This window comes from Nelusetta ayraudi, unplaced genomic scaffold, assembly GCF_046127955.1.
Source record: "Nelusetta ayraudi isolate G7.1 ecotype Tasmania unplaced genomic scaffold, CSIRO-AGI_Nayr_v1 ptg000033l, whole genome shotgun sequence".
In the NCBI taxonomy this organism is placed as follows: Eukaryota; Metazoa; Chordata; class Actinopteri; order Tetraodontiformes; family Monacanthidae; genus Nelusetta; species Nelusetta ayraudi.
This window is the reverse complement of record NW_027466083.1, coordinates 6,849,455-6,870,324: the sequence shown is the minus strand read 5'-3', so window position 1 is coordinate 6,870,324 and position 20,870 is coordinate 6,849,455. Positions and strand designations below refer to the sequence as shown.

The 20,870-nt window shown below is 46.0% G+C and overlaps 4 protein-coding genes across 9 annotated transcripts in view; 2 read left to right on the top strand and 2 right to left on the bottom strand.

The window, feature by feature from the left end:
• klf8 (Kruppel like factor 8) overlaps window positions 1-1,281 on the bottom strand; it is a 42,719-nt gene extending 41,438 nt beyond the window's left edge. The window contains exons 1-2 of one of the 2 annotated variants that reach the window (XM_076031986.1): window positions 1,112-1,281; window positions 905-1,042 (exon numbers count right to left, since the gene is read on the bottom strand). In XM_076031986.1, coding sequence (XP_075888101.1) covers window positions 905-931 — 27 coding nt within the window. In that variant the 5' untranslated portion in view covers window positions 932-1,042; window positions 1,112-1,281. The remainder of the gene's footprint in view (window positions 1-904; window positions 1,043-1,111) is intronic. The other variant, XM_076031985.1, reaches the window with a different exon arrangement.
• Window positions 1,282-1,685: 404 nt separating this feature from the next.
• Window positions 1,686-6,432, top strand: rbm41 (RNA binding motif protein 41). The gene is made up of 7 exons (XM_076031984.1): window positions 1,686-2,252; window positions 2,911-3,027; window positions 3,162-3,363; window positions 3,500-3,704; window positions 4,447-4,958; window positions 5,069-5,216; window positions 5,294-6,432. Exons 1-7 carry the CDS (start codon window positions 2,119-2,121, stop codon window positions 5,431-5,433), a joined length of 1,458 nt encoding a protein of 485 aa, XP_075888099.1. The 5' UTR covers window positions 1,686-2,118; the 3' UTR covers window positions 5,434-6,432.
• Window positions 5,848-8,819, bottom strand: cldn2 (claudin 2). 3 transcript variants are annotated; one of them, XM_076031989.1, is made up of 3 exons: window positions 8,684-8,819; window positions 8,310-8,573; window positions 5,848-7,656 (listed from the first exon to the last, which is right to left on the bottom strand). In XM_076031989.1, exon 3 carries the CDS (start codon window positions 7,646-7,648, stop codon window positions 6,830-6,832), a length of 819 nt encoding a protein of 272 aa, XP_075888104.1. In that variant the 5' UTR covers window positions 7,649-7,656; window positions 8,310-8,573; window positions 8,684-8,819; the 3' UTR covers window positions 5,848-6,829. The 3 variants fall into 3 exon arrangements, with proteins under 3 accessions (XP_075888104.1, XP_075888105.1, XP_075888103.1); XM_076031990.1 differs by lacking the exon at window positions 8,684-8,819 and having other exon boundaries at window positions 5,848-7,659; window positions 8,310-8,655; XM_076031988.1 differs by lacking the exon at window positions 8,684-8,819 and having other exon boundaries at window positions 8,310-8,644.
• A 3,704-nt stretch (window positions 8,820-12,523) lies between these two features.
• The window catches only part of clip2 (CAP-GLY domain containing linker protein 2), a 29,011-nt gene continuing 20,664 nt past the window's right edge, over window positions 12,524-20,870 (top strand). Inside the window, exons 1-3 of one of the 3 annotated variants that reach the window (XM_076031963.1) lie at window positions 12,524-12,540; window positions 13,033-13,160; window positions 14,931-15,129. In XM_076031963.1, the coding sequence (XP_075888078.1) occupies window positions 15,030-15,129 (100 nt within the window). In that variant the 5' untranslated portion in view covers window positions 12,524-12,540; window positions 13,033-13,160; window positions 14,931-15,029. The other 2 variants (XM_076031962.1, XM_076031964.1) reach the window with 2 other exon arrangements.

The window sequence follows — 20,870 nt, the reverse complement described above, 5'->3', positions numbered from 1 at the left end:
ATCAAAGGGTCGCAAGAGGGAAGTATTTCAAAAATGGCCTCAACTGCAGTCAATTTTTGTAGTGGGCGGATTTGGGTCCAAAATACCAAGTGGGACTTATTGTGCAATTTGGCCCCTGCTAGCTAAAGTTTATCAGTGCAAGCTATAAGCTAACGCTGATTTTTCTGCCAGCTGACCCTTTCAGTAGTCATCCCCTGTGGTACTTATTTATTACAAATTAATAAAATGGTGGTGTTTGGAATGGGTTCAATTATTCCTAAATTGACCTTCTCCATTTGGGTCCCTACGTCTGCCAGTGGGCGTTCGGGCCCAGGTGACGTCGGTCCTGGAGGCCGTGCACCTGGCGCCTTCCCAGTGTTTTGCGCGCGTGCGTGCGCGCGCGTGCGCGACCGCGTGTGGCTTTGAACGGCTGCTGGCCCTTTAAAAAGGACTAAGATGGTGTCCTACGAGCTGCAGTTTTGCGCCTTCCTTCCGTTTCCTCCCCTTTTAGCCAGTCTGAGATCACAGAGCATTTCAAATTGAACCTGAACTAAAACCTCAAAACACACACACACACACACACACACACACACACATGAACGGAGACAAACACTCGGGCCGGCGAGGTGTCTTCACGAACCGTGGGAAATGACAGCACTAGCCACAACGAGATGCACGCAGCTGAGCCACGGAGAAACACAGAGAAGAAGAAGAAGAAAAAAAAAATCTAAATTCTAATTGACAAATTAATGGCAATGACACAATCCCCAAACTGAGCTGCGGACGACAGGTTGACGGTCCCTTTTTTTTTTGCCACATGACAGTGTCAGGCGCACGCTGTGTACGCACGCACGCACGCACACGCACACACACGCACGGGGAAAGAGGTGGTTCCAGGGCTAGCCCGTCAATATCATGTACTTACTCTCTTGTTACGGGTCTCCGTGTGCATCTCGGCTGCCGGAGCGGTGCAGGAGGCGGAGGGGAGGTGGAGGTGGGCTCGGCCCGGGCTTTTGGGTGTAGCTTCTGTCTCAAGTGCTCCAAGGCAGAGGAAGGAGGGCTGCTTTTTTCACACACACACACCGGGGTGGGCTTGGGCTTTTTAATCCCCCTCCCCTCCCCGCGCGCACACCTTTATAGTTAGATTTCTGCCGGGTTATGGAGCACGATTCCCCCTGCCTTCCTCTCAATAAATCCCCCACCGGGGTTCTCTATTCAGTTCATATCCGCGGCGTCGAACGCTTCCTGCGGCCAGTTCTCTCTGCGCCCGTCCGCTTCTCTCTTCTTCTCCTCTGCGAGCGGCGTGTTGTTGCCGTGTGTTGAAGGGCTGGGCTCTCTCTCACTGCCTTTTCCTCCTCCGCCTCTCCCTGCTTGTGACCCCACCCTGCGTCCCCACCCCTCATCTCTCTGTCAGTCAGGAGCTGCGCAGCCCTGCAGAGGAGAGAGGAGTGGAGCTGGAGCTGGAGCTGGAGCTGGAGCTGGAGCTGGAGTCGGAGTCGGAGCTGGAGCTGGAGCATGAGCGCGTCGGTCGACCTGACACCGACTCCGTGCACAGTGCAGGGCGGCGGAGGGCGTGCATGAAGCAGAGGGGCGCATCATGCATGCACTTTGAAATACAATGCAATTTCTTTTGTTGGTTTGCTCGCAGTCAGGTCATTTAACCGGGCCCCTGCCGCTGCAGCAGTTTATTGCTCAGAGATGGTGGCGAGGAGAAGCGCCCATGTCACCTTAATGACGTCAGCCAGCGGGCTAATTGAGGACACTTGAGCCGGGCGGGGAGGGAGCGGAGGCTGATAGCGGTTTACCTTCTATACGTCTACATTATGTTTGTATAAGCGTGTACGTGGGACGGATTTGCGGCAATAGGTCTGGGATTGCGGCTCACACCGACGGAGGGAGCAGCACAGTACAGCGCAGTGACAGATGGACTCGCAGCCACACCCTCTGCAATAAAAAGGGGTGTGGTACACTGTGGCTCTGTTCACCTTCCGTGTTTCATAACGCCGTATCCATGCTTAGCTGCGGCATTAGCATGGATTCAAATCAAATAAACGCAATTTGTTTTTATTTTTCTTAAAAGCTGTTTCATAAATAAGAGTTTTGTGTCATTGTCATAAATTAGTCAAAAAAAATATTATTATGCAGTCATTGGTGTCCTACTTCCTCATAAGATATCTATGCCAGGGCTCGAGTTCTATTATTTGGGACTCAACTACATTTCCCATAATCCTACATGCGGTCGGAACGGAAGTCGCCGGCGGAAGCATGCGGAGGTAAACAAGTCATTGCTTTCAGTGTCTTATTATTATAATTTTCAATAACACGTGCCCTCAAATAATGTTTTTATAACTGTTGTCCCTCTACGTTGAAAACGTGATTTAGTTAGCAGTTCCAACGCGTTACTGTAGTCCTGCGTTGAACCTGGCGTGGCAGCTCGCGAGCCAGCTAGGCTAGCTTTCTCTGCTGCGGTAATGTTTACATTTTCAGTATTCATGTTACGTGCTGACCTAAGATAAACTGTGGAGCAGCACAGCGGATTGAAAAGCGCACTGCAAACGTGTTTTTAAATCGGTTATAATATATATATATATATATATATATATATATATATATATATATATATATATATATATATATATATATATATATATGATATATTCGTGTGAATTTGTGTGATATTTGTTTTTGTAAAAGTCAGTGTAATTTATCGAGGAAATCACATACATTTGGGCTTTTATTATCACCGAACCTTTCTCAGTTCATTAATTCAACGTGGATTGGCTGTTCGATTGTTAGATTTATTTATTACTACCCATCTAATAGCATAGTGTTGTGTCGCTGCCACCTGCTGCGTTTTTGGAGGTTGACCTTCTTCTGCTTCTGTATGAAACATCCTGCCAACGTATGACCTGATGTGCCTGTGTTACTCAGAGTGAGCCGGAGATCCTGTGAGGATGGCCCACTGCTGGAGGACCAGGAGACGGAGGGACAACGGCAGCTGCACAGCCTCCTGCTGCAGCAACTTCACACTAACGTCGACTTCGATCGGTCAGAAAACATTTTGTTTGGATCCTCACAGCTTGGACTGTGAATGTGAAACGAGTGCAGCAGTATAAAGTGGAAGGAACTCCGGGCAAAAAAAAAACCAAACAGCAACAACAACTACACTTTGTGTTCTTCAGGTGTGTCGCCAAGAGGCAGAGCTTTGCCCCAGCTGCAGTCTATCGGCCCTTTGGGGAGCAGGCAGCCGGGGTGAGGAGTCTCTCCCAGTTCCAGGCCCTGCAGGACGGGGAGAAGGAACTGGCAAACCTGAGAGAGCAGGGCCTGACGGACGCAGAGATCCAGCTCTGGCAGAACCGACACGCATCAGAGTCCACAGAGAAGGTAAAATGTCCTAATACAAAATATATTCACTATGTGTGAAATGTAGAAACCATAAGAAATGGAATGGAGTTGTCAGCAAACCATGAGTAACAGCTTTGTTTTAAAAATTCTGGACCGTTCAACCCGACCCATGTAGTCTCATGGTGTTTGCGCGGCCCCGGCAGCGAAGCAGCAGCGCCTTCAAGCAATCCGGGACAAGATCGATGCCAGAGATGAACTTCTGTCTCGGCCCCAGCGGTTTGCTGCCAGTCGGCCGCTCTCACGGCGGGAGATGGAGATTGAACAGTCGCTTTTCCAGGGGAATGAACGCCTCGGCTTCTTGTCAGCGCTTTACCATCGAGGTATGGAGTAGGTAGAGAGCTGTCAAGTGCTGATTGGAAGGGGAAAATAATGTTTAGAATGTGAAATACAAGTCAGGCAGACGCATTTGTCTGATATCAACTCCTGTAAGTTAAACCATCTAAATTTGTCCACATTTTTACTTGTTTGGTGCTGTACAGTACGATGCTTAAACACACTCGTTGTATCCACACACGTTATAGTTAATAATCTTCTGGACTGCTCTACGAACGTTATCAGTAAGGATGTGCTGTGTGAATGCTTTAAAGTTGCTAAAACGGTGTAAACATTTCTAAAACAAAGCTTTTATTATGTCACACTTAGTTGTGTGTTAACAATAATATAGCAAACAGCCTGCTTTTAGTGTTTACACAGAATATTCCACTCTTGGAATTCTCTCATCCATCCATCCATTTCCAATATCTGCTTCTTCCGGAAACATTGGAAATGGTTTTCATTAAACACTACATTGTTAACAGTAATTGTTAAGTGTTTCTGATTGACTGATTTTCACTCACTCATAATTTTTGCAGAGCATTCAAGATCATTATTTCATAAAACTGGTTATAGAGGAGTTTAATGCTGAAATGAGCAGGTGACCCTAAAGTAATAAATGGTAGTGTATGTAAAAACCATAAAATAAATAATAGAATAGGATATAGACCAGAATGATTATTGAACTTGTTAAATACAACAACACAGGTTTGGAAATCAGGAGGTCTAACCTGCTGCTCTCCGTTCCAGATGAAAACAAGCAGAAAAGCCAGCAGGGGGAGCCATCCTCCACTTCAATGGACTCGATATACAATGACCTGCTGATGAGGGGGAAACAAGAGCCTCCCCAACTGAATGCACAAGGAGAATCGGTTGTATCATCACACATGTCCCCATGTAGAACTTCAGGTGACCACTCGCATGACTCCTTGACGGAAGTCCACTGTCCACAGTCCATCACTGCACAGCTGCATGAAGGAAAGAGGACCTCGTCAGGAGCAGTAAAGTCAAATATCTCAGAACAGCCGCCTGATCGGAACAGAGAAGAAAACTCTCCACTTCCTGCTCCTGCTCAGATTAAAATAAACCAGCCACTCGGTCGTCTGTGTGGAGCTGTGAAGGTGGGCTCAGTGGGACCATTGACTGTGACAGGCGAGCTTCAGCCAATCACAGATGAAGAGATCCTGAAGGACCGAGAATCTGAGGAAGGGATCCAGAGAATCCCCAGGTTCCGTAACTATCAGCCGGGAAACCCATCCAAGGTATCGACTGACGCCAGCCGTCACCACAGCAAGCACATAATGTCATAATTATGACTTGAATGGATGAACTGGAACTTCGACAGGACAGTGTTCATTTTGTGTCATCGTAGGTGTTGTGTCTGAAAAACCTGAGCGCACATGCCTCAGTGGCCCAGCTGGTGGCACTGTTCTCCAGGTTTGAGCGGGAGGGCGGTCCACCGGTGCTGTACCGGCTGCTGACGGGTCGGATGAAGGGCCAGGCCTTCATTACTCTGCCGGGTGAGAAACAGCTTCTGTCTGGAACAGATCAAACTGCAGACTGTGCAACAATGTTTTCACTCGTTTTCTTTTGGCAGACGCTGAGACGGCCAAGAGAGCCCTGCAGTTGGTCCATGGGTACCGAGGGCTCGGGAAGCCCTTGGTTGTGGAGTTCGGCCGTGAGCGCCAGGAAGGAGAGAAATGGGAGAAGGAAGTGCAGCAGGGGAAACAATTCTAAACACCATTTTTGTACATAATTTATTTTCTTCACATTAAAGAGGCTTTAAAAAAAAAAAAAAAAAACTGAGTCATTTGTTTTTGTTTATTTTACCTTTTTGTTTTTATATACATATATTTACATATTTATTGTTTTTTTTTCACAAAACAAGGCCCTAACTTAATGAAGGTACATGGAATTTATGCCAAAAGTGCAACATTTTCTTTCTACTTTATCATTACTATTTATTCTCAGCCTTTTTTTTTTTTTTTTTTACATTAACCTGGTGTTTGTGTGTTATGGTTATTTTTGTTCTAAATGATCAAAAGTCGGTTTCTCACGTGGCACCGTGTGTGTGTGTGTGTGTGTGTGTGTGTGTGTGTGGTGCGTGACCCTGTGGTCTACTTATCTCCGGTGTTTTTCGGTCGAACGACATTCCGATCCAAGTGCAGCAGTGGTCTGCAATGTTTTATTTTATTTTTGATACATAAACAGGCGAAAGGTTTTTGCTAATAATTTAAAGCAAAAACAAAGCAAAGTTTCTTCAGAAATGTCCTGATTATTAGTGAAATATGAAAGACAACACAAATACAGCATTTAAGGGCTCAGAAAGCCAAAAGATCAATAATTCATAGGTATAACCTGTAACATGTATTACAAAAATCATTGCACATCATCAGAAAAATAGAAATGCATATTTCCCCTATTTCGCGCAAACCGTGCTCTATTATTGATCGATGGAAGTGGCCCAGTTTGAGATTTGTTTGTTCTGCCTTGTTTGTGTCCATGTCCTGTTGGCCTTCAGTTCAGGGCTCCAGTCTTTTTCCTCTTCTTCAGACTAATTGCTCCATCGTATAACCCGTTGTTAAACATGTTTATCCACTTTCGTTTTAGCGGTTGATGTTTCAGGGTTTTTGTTTTTTGTTTTTTGTTTTTTAAATCAAGCTTATAAATCACAAAAAGTTTTTTTGTACAAAATTTTTCTGAACTTTGTCAAGAACTTCATTGTTGTCCTTATTTTTTTTTTAAAAAAAAAGCATGAATGTGTTCTAGATTCGTAGGAAGAACATCACAGCAGAACTCACAGTGGTGAGAACATTTTTACCACTTTGTGGTATTAACGTTTCAAAATGATCCTCAGCTCAGAGCTGACTATGCAATAGTTTACTGTTCACTTAGATTTTTAGACCTTTACACACATTAATGGTCACCAGTCAGTCTTTTTGCTCCATCAGGCATGTGACAATGTTGGACCTAATTTGCAAATTGAATGTACTGTGAAGGTACATCAGAGGTTTAGAGCCACACGTTGAAGGTTTTTGTTGCGAGAATTCCGACTCGTAGGATTCAAACATATTTTGACGTGCAGCCTCAACTCCTCACCTCCATCCTGCATGACGGAGCGACTGCCGCCTCACTAGACGTATCCCGTGATGTCATATCCTGCCGCCGTGGGCTTTTTGGCTCCGTGGCCTGCGTGCGCGCTCAGCTGCGAGCTGGCGCTGGCGCTACGGGCCAACGTGTGCCCCCTGCTGGTCGGGCCCCCCATCTGCATGGTAGGGTTACGGTAGGTCTGCGATGCGGTCCGTATCCCCGTGCCCATCGCGGCGATGCCCCCCACCGGGTACGGGTACCCCCCACCGTGCCGGCGACCACGGCCGCTGCCGTGCTCCTCGCAGCACGACGCCAGCAGCATCCCGCCGCCCAGCATTGAGACCAGTGCCGAGGCCAGGCCCACATACAGGCACTCCCCCAGCTCGAACTTCAGGCTAGTGGGGAGGTTGGGTCGGTAGAAGGTCTGGACCACCTCATGCGTGGTCCACGCCACCGGTATGAGCGCCAGGAAGCCCGCTGTGAGAAAAAAGCCGCCGCCAGTGCCGGCCATGCGGCCCTTGACGGCCCCCGAGCCCTCCAGACACAGCGTGCACTGCATCCCCAGCACAGAGACGCCGATGGCCATGATGGACAGCACCACCGAGATGACCATGAGGGCGCGGGAGGCCTGCAGGTCGGAGGGCAGGGCCAGCATGGAGTTGTAGGTCTCGCACTGGAAGGCGCCGGTGCTCTGGTAGACGCACTCCATCCACAGGCCCCTCATGTTGGCCACTGCCGTCACGATGTTGGAGCCAATGTGGGCCGAGATCTGCCAGTAGGGCAGTACGGTGGCCACCATGGTACCCAGCATCCCGAACAGGCCCAGGAAGAAGCCCATCAGCTCCAGAGCCGCTGAAGCCATGGCCACGGCTGCTGGCGATGATGGCGGAGACACAGAGGAGAGTTTGTTGGACAAAGCAATTTCTAGAAACTTTCAGCTTCTAATAATTATGAAATAGTAAATAATTAGTGAACAGGTGTCAGAGGCCAGGAATCAAATGGGATTTATGAAGGGGAAAAAGGTTAGTGACTAGGTTCACCCCACCTTTACAGAAGGCTGTAAACAGAGGGCTAAATATGCAGTTTTCTGGAGATATATATAGAAAGATGATTAATTACCCTCAGATGCCTCACTGGAAAAAATCAAGTCACTGAAAATTTGCTACGACATAGGACCTTTAAACTTGTCTGAAGTTTTGTGTTGCTGTTCCGTCTTTAAAAGTAAGATTTCAACAGCAAAATGCTGATCAACAACTGCAAACATCTCAAGTTTCACCTCCAAATTAAGAGGATATCTTACAAATAATACCAAAATGTAATATTTTATAAGTTTTATAAGTTCAGAGCATCTATATATTTATATATTCTATACCAAATTACCTTCTTCAACACTCTATGCACACACGCATGCACACACACACACACACACACACACACACACACACACACACACACACACACACACACACACACACACACACACACACACACACACACACATGCCTCATATTTCAATATGTTACCTGTGAGTGCTGCAGATTGCAAGAGAGCTGCTGGTCTTGCTGTGGATTTGATCTTCCAAAAAAGGAGGAGACGATGAGGACTGAGACGATAAAGGTGCAGTCCATGCAGCGACCGTCTTCACCAGCAACGTCTCAGCTCACACTGATGCTGACTTCCCTCGCAGAACTCTTTCGGAGGGGGGGCATCAGAATCGCAGAAGTTCCTCCGATCTCCAGCAGGTCACTGCTGTCGTGCTGCTGCCAGTTCCAGTAGAACTCAGACAGCTGCATCCAGGCCAAGCAAATAAACACTCTTCAAATGAGGATACAGTGTGTGCTGTGTGTGTGTGTGCGTGTGCGTGTGTGAGTGTGTGACAGTTGAAACTAATCCGGACCTTCACCTCCTGCCATGTACACGCTTGCTGGTGCGGACATGGGTGACACACATGCTTGTATCCTCAGTGGCGGCCGGGTTAATCATTGTCTCGCCGTTCAGCCCAAAAAACAGCCTCAGTCTCACCAGCAGCAGCAGCAGCAGCAGCAGCAGCGGCACAGCACTGGAAGACAAAATGTTCAGCAGAACGACTGTGAGAGCATGAATATTTCAGGATGTTATTCTTTTCCAAGGAGTTCAATAAAAAATGTTTAATTCAGCAAGTGTCACAACAGAAAGAGCGAGAAAAGAGGGCTCAGCTGCTGCTTTTCATGTTGGGGGTGAGAGTCTGTGTCTGGAGTGCCGAAGTCTGAGAAAAATTGCTTTTAAAGCTGTTTTTGCTCTGTGTCTTAATTAAACTCGACTCCGGGACGAAGCAGCCTGAAGCCAAAGACATGAGGGAGGGAGACGACACTTCCTTTGTTCAGATCTCGCTTGGTGCGCAACATGTTTTGTGGTGTTTTTTTTTTCATTTTTTTTGGCGGGGGGGGGGCGGTCCTCCCACGTTTCATAATAAAGAAAAGCAGTTGATTAAACAGTAATGATGATGTCACTGACAGCCCGCCTCCCTCTCATTCACTTCTTACGGCCTTTGATTTCTCTTTTATTTTCATTTGTTGGTCATTGTTGTGTTCTGACTTTAAAGGTCCCATCTTTCTTCTACCCCGTCAGATCTTTATTTTTCATGCCAGGCACCAGTGGAGGAGCCTCACAGAATGAATTAACCAAAAAAACAAAAAAAACAAATATCAGCCAAGAAATATCATAAACACGTATAAAGAATTTGTTTAGTTTTTTGTTATTTGTTCCCATATTTCCTTAGTCCAAGTTGAGTTTTATATACGATACTGTTATAAGCCACTCGGAGGAAGTTGAAAGTTGGAAGGGAAAAGAAACAGCTCCACTGAAAACTAGAACTCAAATAAGCGTGTTTGCTGAAAGAATATAATTTGATTTATCATACACTTTAGAAATAAGACAAAACAGCTTTTTCTGCCGCTCCACTTGACGAACTTTAATTCCTCTATTATCCTTTTGCAACTCTGTTTTAAAGCTTGTTTAAAACTATTATGTCGTGGCACATTTAATATTTTGTATTACCTCAAAACCTGACCAGTTTGTGTTTTTAAGACTTTCTGTAAATGTCTGAGTTATTTTTTAATTACACAAAAATCAGCCTTTCGTCCTGACTCTGGATTTACAATACCAAACAATTCTGCCTCTTCCATTCTTTTCCCTTTCATGTTTCTAACTGATTCCATAGCTTCAAGCATCAGATCAATAGTCACCAGCCATACATACCATGTCGCCGCAGGTGAAACGACACGCTCTCCCTGATTGGCCGTTTGGTCAATGAGTTGTATCATCGCAAACTGTTGACATTGGTGTCGGCCGTCACAGTCGGCCTGTGCGGCGCCGATCCTCTCCTCAAGCCTTTGCTTTCTAATCCCCTCAACCAGCCCTCGCATAGCTGCAGCGGCAGCGGCATAATGGGATTAAGAGGTAATCGGACCACTTCCCCTAAAACATGAAGTGGGGCGAGAGGGCAACGTCCACTGGCCGGGAAACACAGGGGCCTTTATGGTAAACCACAGTGGGGCCATTATCTGGACACGCTGCATATTAATGAAGCTGCTATGCACCAGCAATAAGTGGCAGGAGGAGTTGGACAGCAAACAATGAGATTATGACGCTGTAACTTTACTGGAATGAGCGCCACATGGCCAAAAGTCAGCAGACGTGAACGGGTGTGTGTGAACATCACCTAATGGTGACCGGTCTTTTTGAAGCAGCTTTAGTCCCCAAAACAAGAAGTCCATCCAGCTGTAATCTGAAGCATTGGACTCAGTTTAAGTATTATTTCTACCAATCAGTGCCTTGATAGTTATTGTTTATATCACAATATTACATATTATTTTATATTATAGCTAAGGTTAATAGACTTTTATTTATTTGTTTATTTTTTTGCTCCAACATAGTTTGAGAAGTGACGATTTGACAGTTTCTGCCAAGACTTCCCCCTTTTTTCATCCTCATTTCTCTTGCTCTTTCTCTCCTTTTTATGTAACATTCTCATCCTCATCTTATCTTGTTTGTAGTTTAAATCTTTGTTTTGTTTCTTGGCTTCTTTCCTCAATCATCACCTCTCTTTCATCTCCTTGACCCATCATACTCTGACCCCAGCTCTCAGGTGCTTCTGTCTCTCTTGACAGCTTTCTGCATATGTTCAGTAGATCTGGCGCCTTCTAGTGACTAATTGAAGAACTGCACCCGTTATTTTTTTCATATGCTACAACTGGAATCTCCTCCTTTTCACATCTCACACAGAACGCTCAGTAGAAAAGGGATTGTGTTACTGCATTTATATTTTGTGTGTTTACTTTCATGGATTTACGTCTGACTGATTTGGCCAATTGCTCTGTTTGGTCCTATGTCATACAGTGTCACGGAGGTGTTTTGTTTGTTTGCTTATCACTTTTTCAGTTAAGTTCTTTGTCAGGCTGAAATAGGGTTAATGTCGGTTTTCTTGTCACTAGAGGGTTTTAGTGAGACATTCAAAATCGTGAACTGAAGGTTTAGAGACATATTAAATATTATATTATTTATATTTGATTTTATCCTTAGATTTTAATGCCCATCAGGTTTTCAAGAGAACCAAATGTATATTTCTTTTCGAGGACACCTTCAAGTTCTCCTGTTTCTCCCTTTTTTCAGGGTTCTCATTTACAAACGAGTGACGAGCGACCTCTGGTGGTGCATCAAGGGGAATGCACTTTTTTTTCAATGTACAAAAACACTTTCTCCCTTTAAAGCAAAAGTAAAATAATAATAATAATACTGACGTTGCAGATGGAACAGGTAACAAGTGTCATTCAAAGTGAAAGTGTATGAATGAGATTGATTAAGATTACTTAAACGTGTTGATTGTTTAGTTTTGATGTATTTGCTTAAAACATTTTTTTTAAGTGTACATCAAATGAGGAATATAATAATCCATAATCACGGCATTTACCCATAAAGAAATAATGAATGGATCAGCCTCCGGTCTTTCCAGGGGAAAAGAGAAACGTGCAGGCTTCAGTTTCGCGGTACAGCTGTCAAACTAGGACACGCCCGGGGCAGACCAGCTGACCAATCCCAGGTCTTCACCGGAAACCGGAAACGCCTTGAATTGATTTCGCACCACCCACTGATAAAATATTGTCCATATCGACAGTCCTGCACATATCGTTTTATTCTATCACGGTTCTGTTATAATTCGGAAAACACTGTGGGCATGACCACAGCATGACACTTCAGACACAAGAAAGACGTGGGAAGCCCGAAATATGTCGTTTTAGTTTGTTCTTGATAGCCCTGTATTGTTTTACATGTTAATATTTTCGGTCGTTCCCTTCAATAATAATAATAATGATATAAATAAAAAAAATAAAAAAACTCGTTAAAATAAGTTCCTAAACATTGCAGTCCGAATCCCAAAATGGCATAAATGTAAGAATTTTGTGACAAAAACGCTGCTGTTATCGTGAATTCATCGACGCCGAAATATGAAGCGATAGGAGAGCCTGTTGTAAACTGCTGAATCACGCCGTGTGGCTGGCGAGCACCGGCCAAAAAGGCCACGGATGCGTTTCAATGTCCGTGTTTCCAAGAGGAATACGTCACACCGCTCGTGTGTGTGTGTGTGTGTGTGTGTGTGTGTGTGTGTGTGTGTGTGTGTGTGTGTGTGCGCGCGCGCGCGCGCGCGCTCTCTCGCTCGCAGTGGCTCCCTCGGGAGGCTCCTCTCTTCCCACAGCCCGTCTTTGTTCAGTCTAGCCGGTGGGTTGAGTCACCAAAAAAAAGGGAAAAAACGGGGAGGCTGTGCTAAGAACGGCTAACCGTGCACTGCTAACAGCAGCCGGGGAAGAGAAACACCGGGGAAGGAGAAAAAGAGGAAGAGGGAAGCTGACCAGGAGAGCCCAACCCACCGGAAGATTTTTTTTTTTTTTTGGTGACGCTTTTTTAAGAGACAGCGGAGGAAAGTTGGCTTCTGCTGCTGCTGCTGCTCGGCTCGCAGCGGGGAGGGAAGGCTGCACACAATCCGCCGGGGCGTGCGTGTGCGTCCGACTCAATATTTTTCATCTCCCCCTCCTCCTCCTCCTCCTCCTCCACCACCCCCTCTTCCTCTACCATCGTCCCTCTACGCTAGCAGCATCGCCAGAGAATGAAGCGGCACAGTGCTAGCTGAACCGGCCGCTGCCGCGTTGCCATCATCCACCGAACCCACGCCGGCTCTGCCCCTGTTTTCTTTTTTTTTTTCTTTCTATCCAGCATCCATATTTGCATCCCAGGGAGTGGCAACCACTAATCCTCCTCCCCACCCCCGGCGAGGAAAGCCAAAGTTCTCCGGTCCTTTCGGACATCCCTCGGATGTTTTCCCCCCCCTCACAGAAAGGTGAGTGTCTCATTGTGTGTGTTTTTTCACTAGATGACGGCCCCGGTGCTGATGCGGTCTTCTCGGGGCTTTAGGGTGTGTTGAAGTGAAGGGCAGCGTGCGAGCACGTTGCCGCAGTCAGCTACAACAATGGATCACACCGGCGTTGGGTTACATCTATTAGGCTGAGGTGCGCAGCATCCAGCCAAGGCTCCGGTATTGTGTTAACACATGTAATCCTACTTTTTAAGAAATAAAATACGTAGTTTGTTGGATCTCTGCAGACGGAAGTGTAGCTCAGTAGCTCGCAGGCCTTGTCGGTTCACTCCTTTAAAAAACAAACAAACAAACAAACAAAAAAAAAAACAGTCATCCTTCCCGACAAGGTTTGATTAGGATGTCTGCCGTTTCTAGGGAAGAATGGACATCTTATTTATCTGGATGAGGCAGTGGGGAACATTGTGGGAATCAAACAGGGGGGTGTGTGAATAGAAAAAAAGCAGCATAAAGGCCGAAATATAATCCACAAACAGCGTGGAGGTTAAAAAGCCTCATCCAGATGTGCGCTTGTTTATGGGAGGCGCAACAACATCATCCGTTAATGGCTTTTGGGGCCATTATTTTTCAGGCCGTGCTCCACTTAGGCACCGGCCTACATTGTTTCCTGACACAACGGTGCTCCGCAGGAATGGATGAAGTTGAATGGAACGTTGCAGAGGAATAGTCCAGACAGTGATATAGTGGATGGTTGAGACTGTGTGATACCTGGGCTTGTCAGGTCCCCTGTCGTAGCCATTTTCGGAGTTTAATCGTCATCTGGGATTCCAGCAAAGCAGACTAGCACGTTTACTTACCCATAGAAACAGGTTGTATTTAGCCCTTTGTTTACAGCCACCTGCTAAAATGCTTGGTTTTAGCTTCTTGATAGTACTTCGACACGATTGGAAGGGAGACCAAAACAAGGCGGTCACAGAGGGTGGAGCCAGCACCTGGCTGGGGTTGTTGTCGCTAACCTGGAAGAGGTATCCAAGCCCTTTGTGACATCACAAATTCCTGCTTTTCAGAATCTGACGTTTTAGCTTACACTTACTGAAATTCAAAACAAGTAAAACATGGAATTTTTGTCTCATTTCTACCAACGGGATAGACGTTATTGTGAGAAACCGTTGGTAAGTGGAATTTCATGGGACCTCTAAATAAACAGTGCAGTGCAGTGTTGATCCTGCTTTGCTCAAGAAAAGTAAATATACAGCCTCAGAGTGCATGCAAGATATTCCTTTCAAAATAGTGTTTTAGGCTCAATGTTGCAGCTGTAGAAACGACAGAAGTGCATCCTTTACTTTACTCAGAAAACAGTAAGATTCTGGGACATTAACAGTCTGTCTTTCTACATGTGAACGTCACACCAGAGGACCAGAGGGTTTATTCTCATACAGCATTTCCCACAGCACTGCTCCTAAACTCGTGACTTCTTGTCGTGGTTTGTGGCCGAACATGAGTCAGGAGGAGTCTTCTCCCAGATCGATTCGTCCACCAGATTTTAAAATGCCAAGCAAAACCTGCCTGTATATTAAGGCTGAATTTGGAACGTAGAGGCTGAAATAATGTTTGTTTTTACCCCTAAAACCTCCTGATGCTTTATAGAATCCACAAAATAGTAAAAAAAAAAAAAATTGTAATTAGGTCTTAAAGACAGAGTAGTGCTCACTTCCTGTTTACAAGTTGTGGTCTGTCACACTGTAATAGTTTCCACATTTTCCCTTTCTTTCCCTCCTCTTCCCATCCTGCTGAACAGCTGAACATGGAGAGCGAGAGCCACCGCTCCGACATCTAGGACCCCCGTCAGCGCACCTTGGTCACCCAAGAAGGAGCTCTCAGGTCCTGCCACTGTAGAATGAACATGCTGAAGTCCAGCGGACTGAAAATCCCCGGCCGGGGCCCCAAACATTCCAGCCCAGTGGGTAGGACGTCCAGCCCCGTCGTCCCCAAAGACGGTAAAGTCACTTCCTCCTTCTGCACCCCCTCCCCCCTCCCCCTTCCCCCCCCACTCCCTCTGGGGGAAAAATAAAGAGAGTTCTCTCTTTCACTCGTTCTGTCTCATCAGCGGAAGCAGCTCGGATCATTTGTTTGTGTTAGTGACTCAGGAGAGTGCAGCTGTGCTTGATTTTACACACACGCGCGCACACACACACACACACACACACACAGTGGAGTTTCATCCACCAGTGTTTTTACAAAGATGTCCAATGAAGTTCTTTGTTCCGAACTTCAAGGGTTTGGAAACAAGCCTCGCGCTGCTCGTGTGCTGATAGCAGCGCTGCATTTGTACTGTCAGGATAATAATAATCATCCATATTTCAGCTCACATTGTGATGCGGTGGACACGCCTTTAATGTCAGTCGGTATAAAGATAAAGTGAAACGCGTGTGTTCTTTTTTTATGCAGCTGAAGGGTGCTTGGCAGGTCTGTGCAGGCGTCTCTCCCTAACAAACTGTAATTAGTCCCACTAGTGTCCCGTTCAAGCACTAGAACTAGTGTCAAGTGCTCCTGTCCTCCTTTCAAAGGTTGATTTGTTATTAGTCTGTTGACAATTGCCCAGCTTGTCTGTTGACATAAACTCCTCGTTTTTTAGTGCCAGAGTTAAATTTTGATTCGGTAAAAAGCAGCATGAAGCGGTGTTTTAACCGCAGTTGAAAATCATGAAAATGAGGAATATCAAAACTATCTGAATTTAAACTGAATTTAAAACCTAATAAAGAACTAAGTGAGAGTGAAAAGCTGCTCTGCCAATAGGGACTTGTAATGTACAACAATGTAATGTACCTTTCTCTTCTGTTTTCCAGCTATGTTTTTTGTTTTCTAAAGCTTGGCCTGTGTCACTGTGCCGGCTCGCCTCTTTTTTTTTATCCATTGCAGAATTTAAGCATTCAAGCCAATCAATAAATGCTGCTGGCAAGAGGTAGCTAAAAGATGTGAAGAAGAATTTGAAGAGGCAAAGACAAGAGTATGAATATCAGAAAACACACGGTGGTATCATTAATAAGAGACATATTATATTAGTACGGGTAGAAAATATAACTATTTATCTATTTCATTTCCAACATAAATCTATTGGAGAGGAAACGTCATGGTGACTGTTTTAATTCAGCAGTTATTTCACTGCTGGTTCCAAAACAAAAACTAGAGTCGTCTCACCCCCGTTTTGCAGAATCAGTCATGCAAGTCAAAAACTCCACAGTTGTAAATTCAAGCAGCCGTTGATACGCAGATGAAAAAGCACCTTAAATGTTCCACCTGGCTTACCTGTAAGGTGGCGACGATGGTCGCCCTGGAACGTGGCTCTGCGCTGCTCCTCTCCGTCCGGTCGCAGCTCAAAGGCGGTCCCGTCCCCCGTCGGCCGCGCACACACCCGCTTGTGTCGTCACAGCCAAATTATAGCGGCTGGAAGTGAGTGGAACAGAGGGAATAGGCGGCCCTCCAGGGCTGACAGGCACTTGTTGCTCATCAGCATCAGGCTGAAGGTGAAGCCTTTTATCAGAGGCAGCGGCTGTGTGTGTCACACATGATGAGGAGGGAGAAATATACACACAGGAAGTGTTTCCTTCTCTGCTGACTTACGTTAGAGTGGAAATGCATACATACTTATGGGCAAATAACACTTTTTTTTTTCTTTCAAAACTCATTTTCTGATATTGTCTTCTAAACGCGTAGGTGCTGGCGTTAAATATCAGACTTTCAATCTTTCTTTCAAACTTTTGCCGGCCCCATAAATTAAAAGACACAATGTCTAAAGGCTTCATTGCAACTGCTGCTCAGCCTCGTGAATTAAACCGTAATATCCTGGATGAGCTGACATCAAATCTGGGATAATGATGCCACAGATGTGACGACATCTGGGTTTATTAAGACCTTGGATACGGTTTTAAGGCTATGTGACTTAAAATCACAGTCCGAGCAGTAGTGACTGAGAGTTGCAAGCACTTAACATTGAAAGGTTTGCAAATTATGACATTGAAATTAGATGAAATGAGATTGTTAAACTATATCATGGGCTGGCGTGTCTATACTGCAGCCAGCCACTAGGGGGCTTTTTTTTTTTTTTCTTTTTTAATATTTTTGTGTTTATATGTTTTCTGACACACACTGCAGTTTGCTGGGACTTTTCTTCCTGCATTCCTTTCCTGTTTGAGCTCTGTGAGATGGACATCCAAATTAATCTCGCTTTGAACATCAAATGACTGATTTATGGCAGTTTGGAAAAAATGTTGCAAACTTCAAGGATGAGATGAGCACATCTTGACCTGATGGAGCGAAATAAACGTGCAGCACTAAGAGGGTTTTTTTTTCTTCTCCAACATGTCTGACAGATCTCTTTAATATTAATGAACACGTTCATCTCCATTTTTTCTTTTTTAAATATTCCGATGAATTCGTTTGAAGTTGGACCCGGAGGTCGTTTGTGTTCCTCAGTCACTCAGGAGGCGGAGTGGCTCAGCTCCCCGACCGGCTCGCAAAACTAATCCCTTCCTGTCGCCTGCAGGAGCCGGGCTGCTCGCTCAGACCTCGTCAGCCGTCTGCTGGTGCTCGCCGGCGGTTTTTAAAGAGTCTACACCAAAGATGAACTCATCAGTTTACTCACTTCTTGTTTAGCCCCGCTCTCGCAACTCAGTCTGCCTGAAGCTCAGTTTTGTTTCCTCGTTGTGTGGAGACGCTGGAGTCCAGCTGAACTTGAGCTTGCTCACGTTGCCTGCTGGACCAGTCGTCCCAGCCGGTCCTGTCCTGCAATACCTCTTTCTACCTCTAGAGTTAGCCGCCCGAGACGTTCCGCACACAGTCACTGCATCTTCTGTCGGTGACAGGGAGACATCGATGGCATGACGCTGATCCCTCACCGAGATTGAAGGGATTATTTTCCCATTCCAAGACAGTCTGAACAGTGACCCAACACCACATTACACAATATTCACTTGATCGAAATCCCCTGATAATAACACATGTCTTGATAGTACGAAAATAACTCCGTTATTTCCTTTTGTGACAGTGTTTGCCAATAAAAACAGGTTGTGAAAGATAAGATGTGAAAGTCATACAAACTTCACTTTACACAGATGCTGCATTTACAAACCCTAGTATTTTGTCGCAGCTGAAATGCCAAATGGTAAGATCAGAGTTTTTGCCAGCTCATCATGCTCTGTTGGTACAAATGCTCATTACCTCTGAAGTGCGAGGTGTCAGACACTTGTACGTGGCCTTGTTGTTTGTCTGTGCCTCTGGGCTGATGACAGGCTGCTGCTGTCTCTGAGGTCACTTGGATGCGGTAGGCTACACGCAAGCCTCTGTTTTTGTTGCCGAAGAAAAGAGATGACCCGTCGAGACTGCCTGCCTGCCTGCAGGGACAGGGAGACCTGAAAACACCTATTACAGGTCCCATTTTCCAGACCTGTGATTTTCATCCTGGACTCCAGTGTAGCAGCTTCATATAATTAATGACAGAATAAAGAACTCAACTCGTCCAGACAGTCTGTTTTAGCTTCCCTTCAGAAATGATGTTCCATTGGACCTTTGCTTGTTTGGATGGGGACGAAGACCTCAGCAGTCTCACAGGGCGTGGCTGGAGTTAAGGTCACTGACCTGGGAGAAGTATCCAGTGCCCTCTGTGACATCGCAAAAGGCTGGTTTTAGACCACGTGTGTCTTTCTGAAAAGTAGAGCCAGGAAACAGCAAGCTGAAGAGGAACTTTTCTCCTCTCTGAGGGCTTGACTGCCAGGACAGAGACAGATTACTGCAGAAAACATGGTAAGGTGACTCTTTTTTGCATAAGACCTTGATTCAGTTTGATCGGTGGGTTTTAGATTTGTGGACTTTTTTCAATGACTTCTGAAACAAAGTGCGACAGACAGCAATGGTTTGGTCCAACAGTGGAAAACATGGGAGGTCATCCCTCCTCCCCTCCATCTGTCGGCGTCAGCGCTGCCCTGCCTGACGCAGCTGTCCGCAGCCACAGCACAATGCTGGCTGCCGCCGCCGCCGCTAACCCACAATCGCAGCATAAACCCAAAATGAGCAGTTGGAGGGAAGATGGTAGTCATTACGAAGAATTATCATTAAGCATCAACATTTGAGGAGGCAGAGAGGGGCGCGTGCACGCGTGTGTGCACGCGTGTTGGTGTGCGAGCGGCCAAAGTGTGGAGCGAGGAGGGGATAATTGGGGGGAGGATCAGGAGGAAGCTGTGGAGGTCTCATTGTGCGGCGCCCATGAATAGCGGGATTCAGGCGGCGGCGGTGGGAGGCGGCCAAGCACAATGGTGAAAGTGAGGGTTGTGTTTCCACTCATCCCTTCTGCCGAGGATCCTTTCAGGCTCGCTCCGCCGTTGCCCCGGCAACCCAAAATCATGGGTTAGCGCAGGTTTTTTTTTTTTTTTTTTTAATGCTACCGTGGCCGCCCCGGCCCCGGATCACATGTGACGGCGCTCTTCAGCAAAAAAAAAAAAGAAACAACAAGTAAATAAATGTTTGTTGTCTGCCCCCAGCGTGGATGCAGTTGCACAGCCATCCAACAAGTAAAACAAAATAAAACTTGAATTATTGCCTTAGTCTGATTATGATCGGACAACTGAAGTGCATAAACGCGTTACTCCGACTAAAATCGGAGCTTGAGAACTCAGATTGGAATCGGAGAACTCCGATTGAGACACCCAGGTAATGTGATTGGAATTCAAATTTCTCCCTCATGTACGCACCTTACTTGGAGTTTAACTGGACAATGAGTTTGCGCATGCGCCACACCCCCGCGCCAGCATCTGCCCCTGGAACGAAAACATTCAAGACACGAGCTCCTTCAAAGCGTGGCACTACTACAAAGTTGTGTGTAAGTGAGGACACAACTGAGAACCTTTTCAGCGAATTTGTGTTCCCCAAAAAGAGTTTGCAACGACACGGTTCAACCAGAACAATGGCGCTTCTCACCCTGCAGTGGAATTGGCACTTGGAGTTACTTCCTGCAGGCTCGAAACATCTTCGCAAGTCCACAAAGTTTCTCAAATGATCCACTACCTTCGCTTTATCAACACAATAAAAGGATTCGGTAGATGCGTCTCATTGCCTTTACTGAAGCTCCATACAATACAATTACAAACCCTCTCCCACCAGTCTGTTCTCCGAACCTGGCTTTCGAACGTACAACAGACAGAGTGGGTTTACTTTTGAAGCCCTGTCATGTCTCCGTCCACTGGAGACGTTTTTCATTCAGAAGAAGAAACAAGTGGCTGAGAGGAACGTGGAGAAAAGTCTCAGCGGCGGTGGCGTTTGATCTGTGTGTTTACGGTCCAGCTGTGTTTCCAGCTGCAGAGGAGACTTCAATATGGGTCACGGGGAGAACCAGTTGTGGCTGACGATGATGCCGCGTGACAGTTTGCCCGAGGGGCCGCGTTCATTTTGACACATTACTGACTAATGAGGGACCTGAGCGCTCCTCTGTTATGACTCCCGCCGTCAATATCTTTCAGTCAGTGTTTCCCGCCGAGCCCTTCGCCGCGCAAACCTGCAGCACGTCATACACATGTGTCCCTGAATCGTGCAAACAGCCCAATTGTTTTCAACCCCAAATAAACATCAATTAGTTGCAGCACATTCCTGAACGACAAAAAAAAGAGTTTCAGCCTCTTATCAGGTTAAAAGCCCCTTTTTGAGGTTGCAACCATTTACATTTTTCTGACTGTTGCAGCATATGGCAGCA

Excerpts from the sequence above, each read along its gene's own strand:
- rbm41 (XM_076031984.1), top strand. The coding sequence starts at position 2,119 with ATGCAGTCATTGGTGTCCTACTTCCTCATAAGATATCTATGCCAGGGC. Across the intron at positions 2,253-2,910 it reads GCCGGCGGAAGCATGCGGAG|AGTGAGCCGGAGATCCTGTG; the intron begins GTAAACAAGTCA and ends TGTGTTACTCAG. Across the intron at positions 5,217-5,293 it reads GGCCTTCATTACTCTGCCGG|ACGCTGAGACGGCCAAGAGA; the intron begins GTGAGAAACAGC and ends TTCTTTTGGCAG.
- cldn2 (XM_076031989.1), bottom strand. The coding sequence starts at position 7,648 with ATGGCTTCAGCGGCTCTGGAGCTGATGGGCTTCTTCCTGGGCCTGTTC.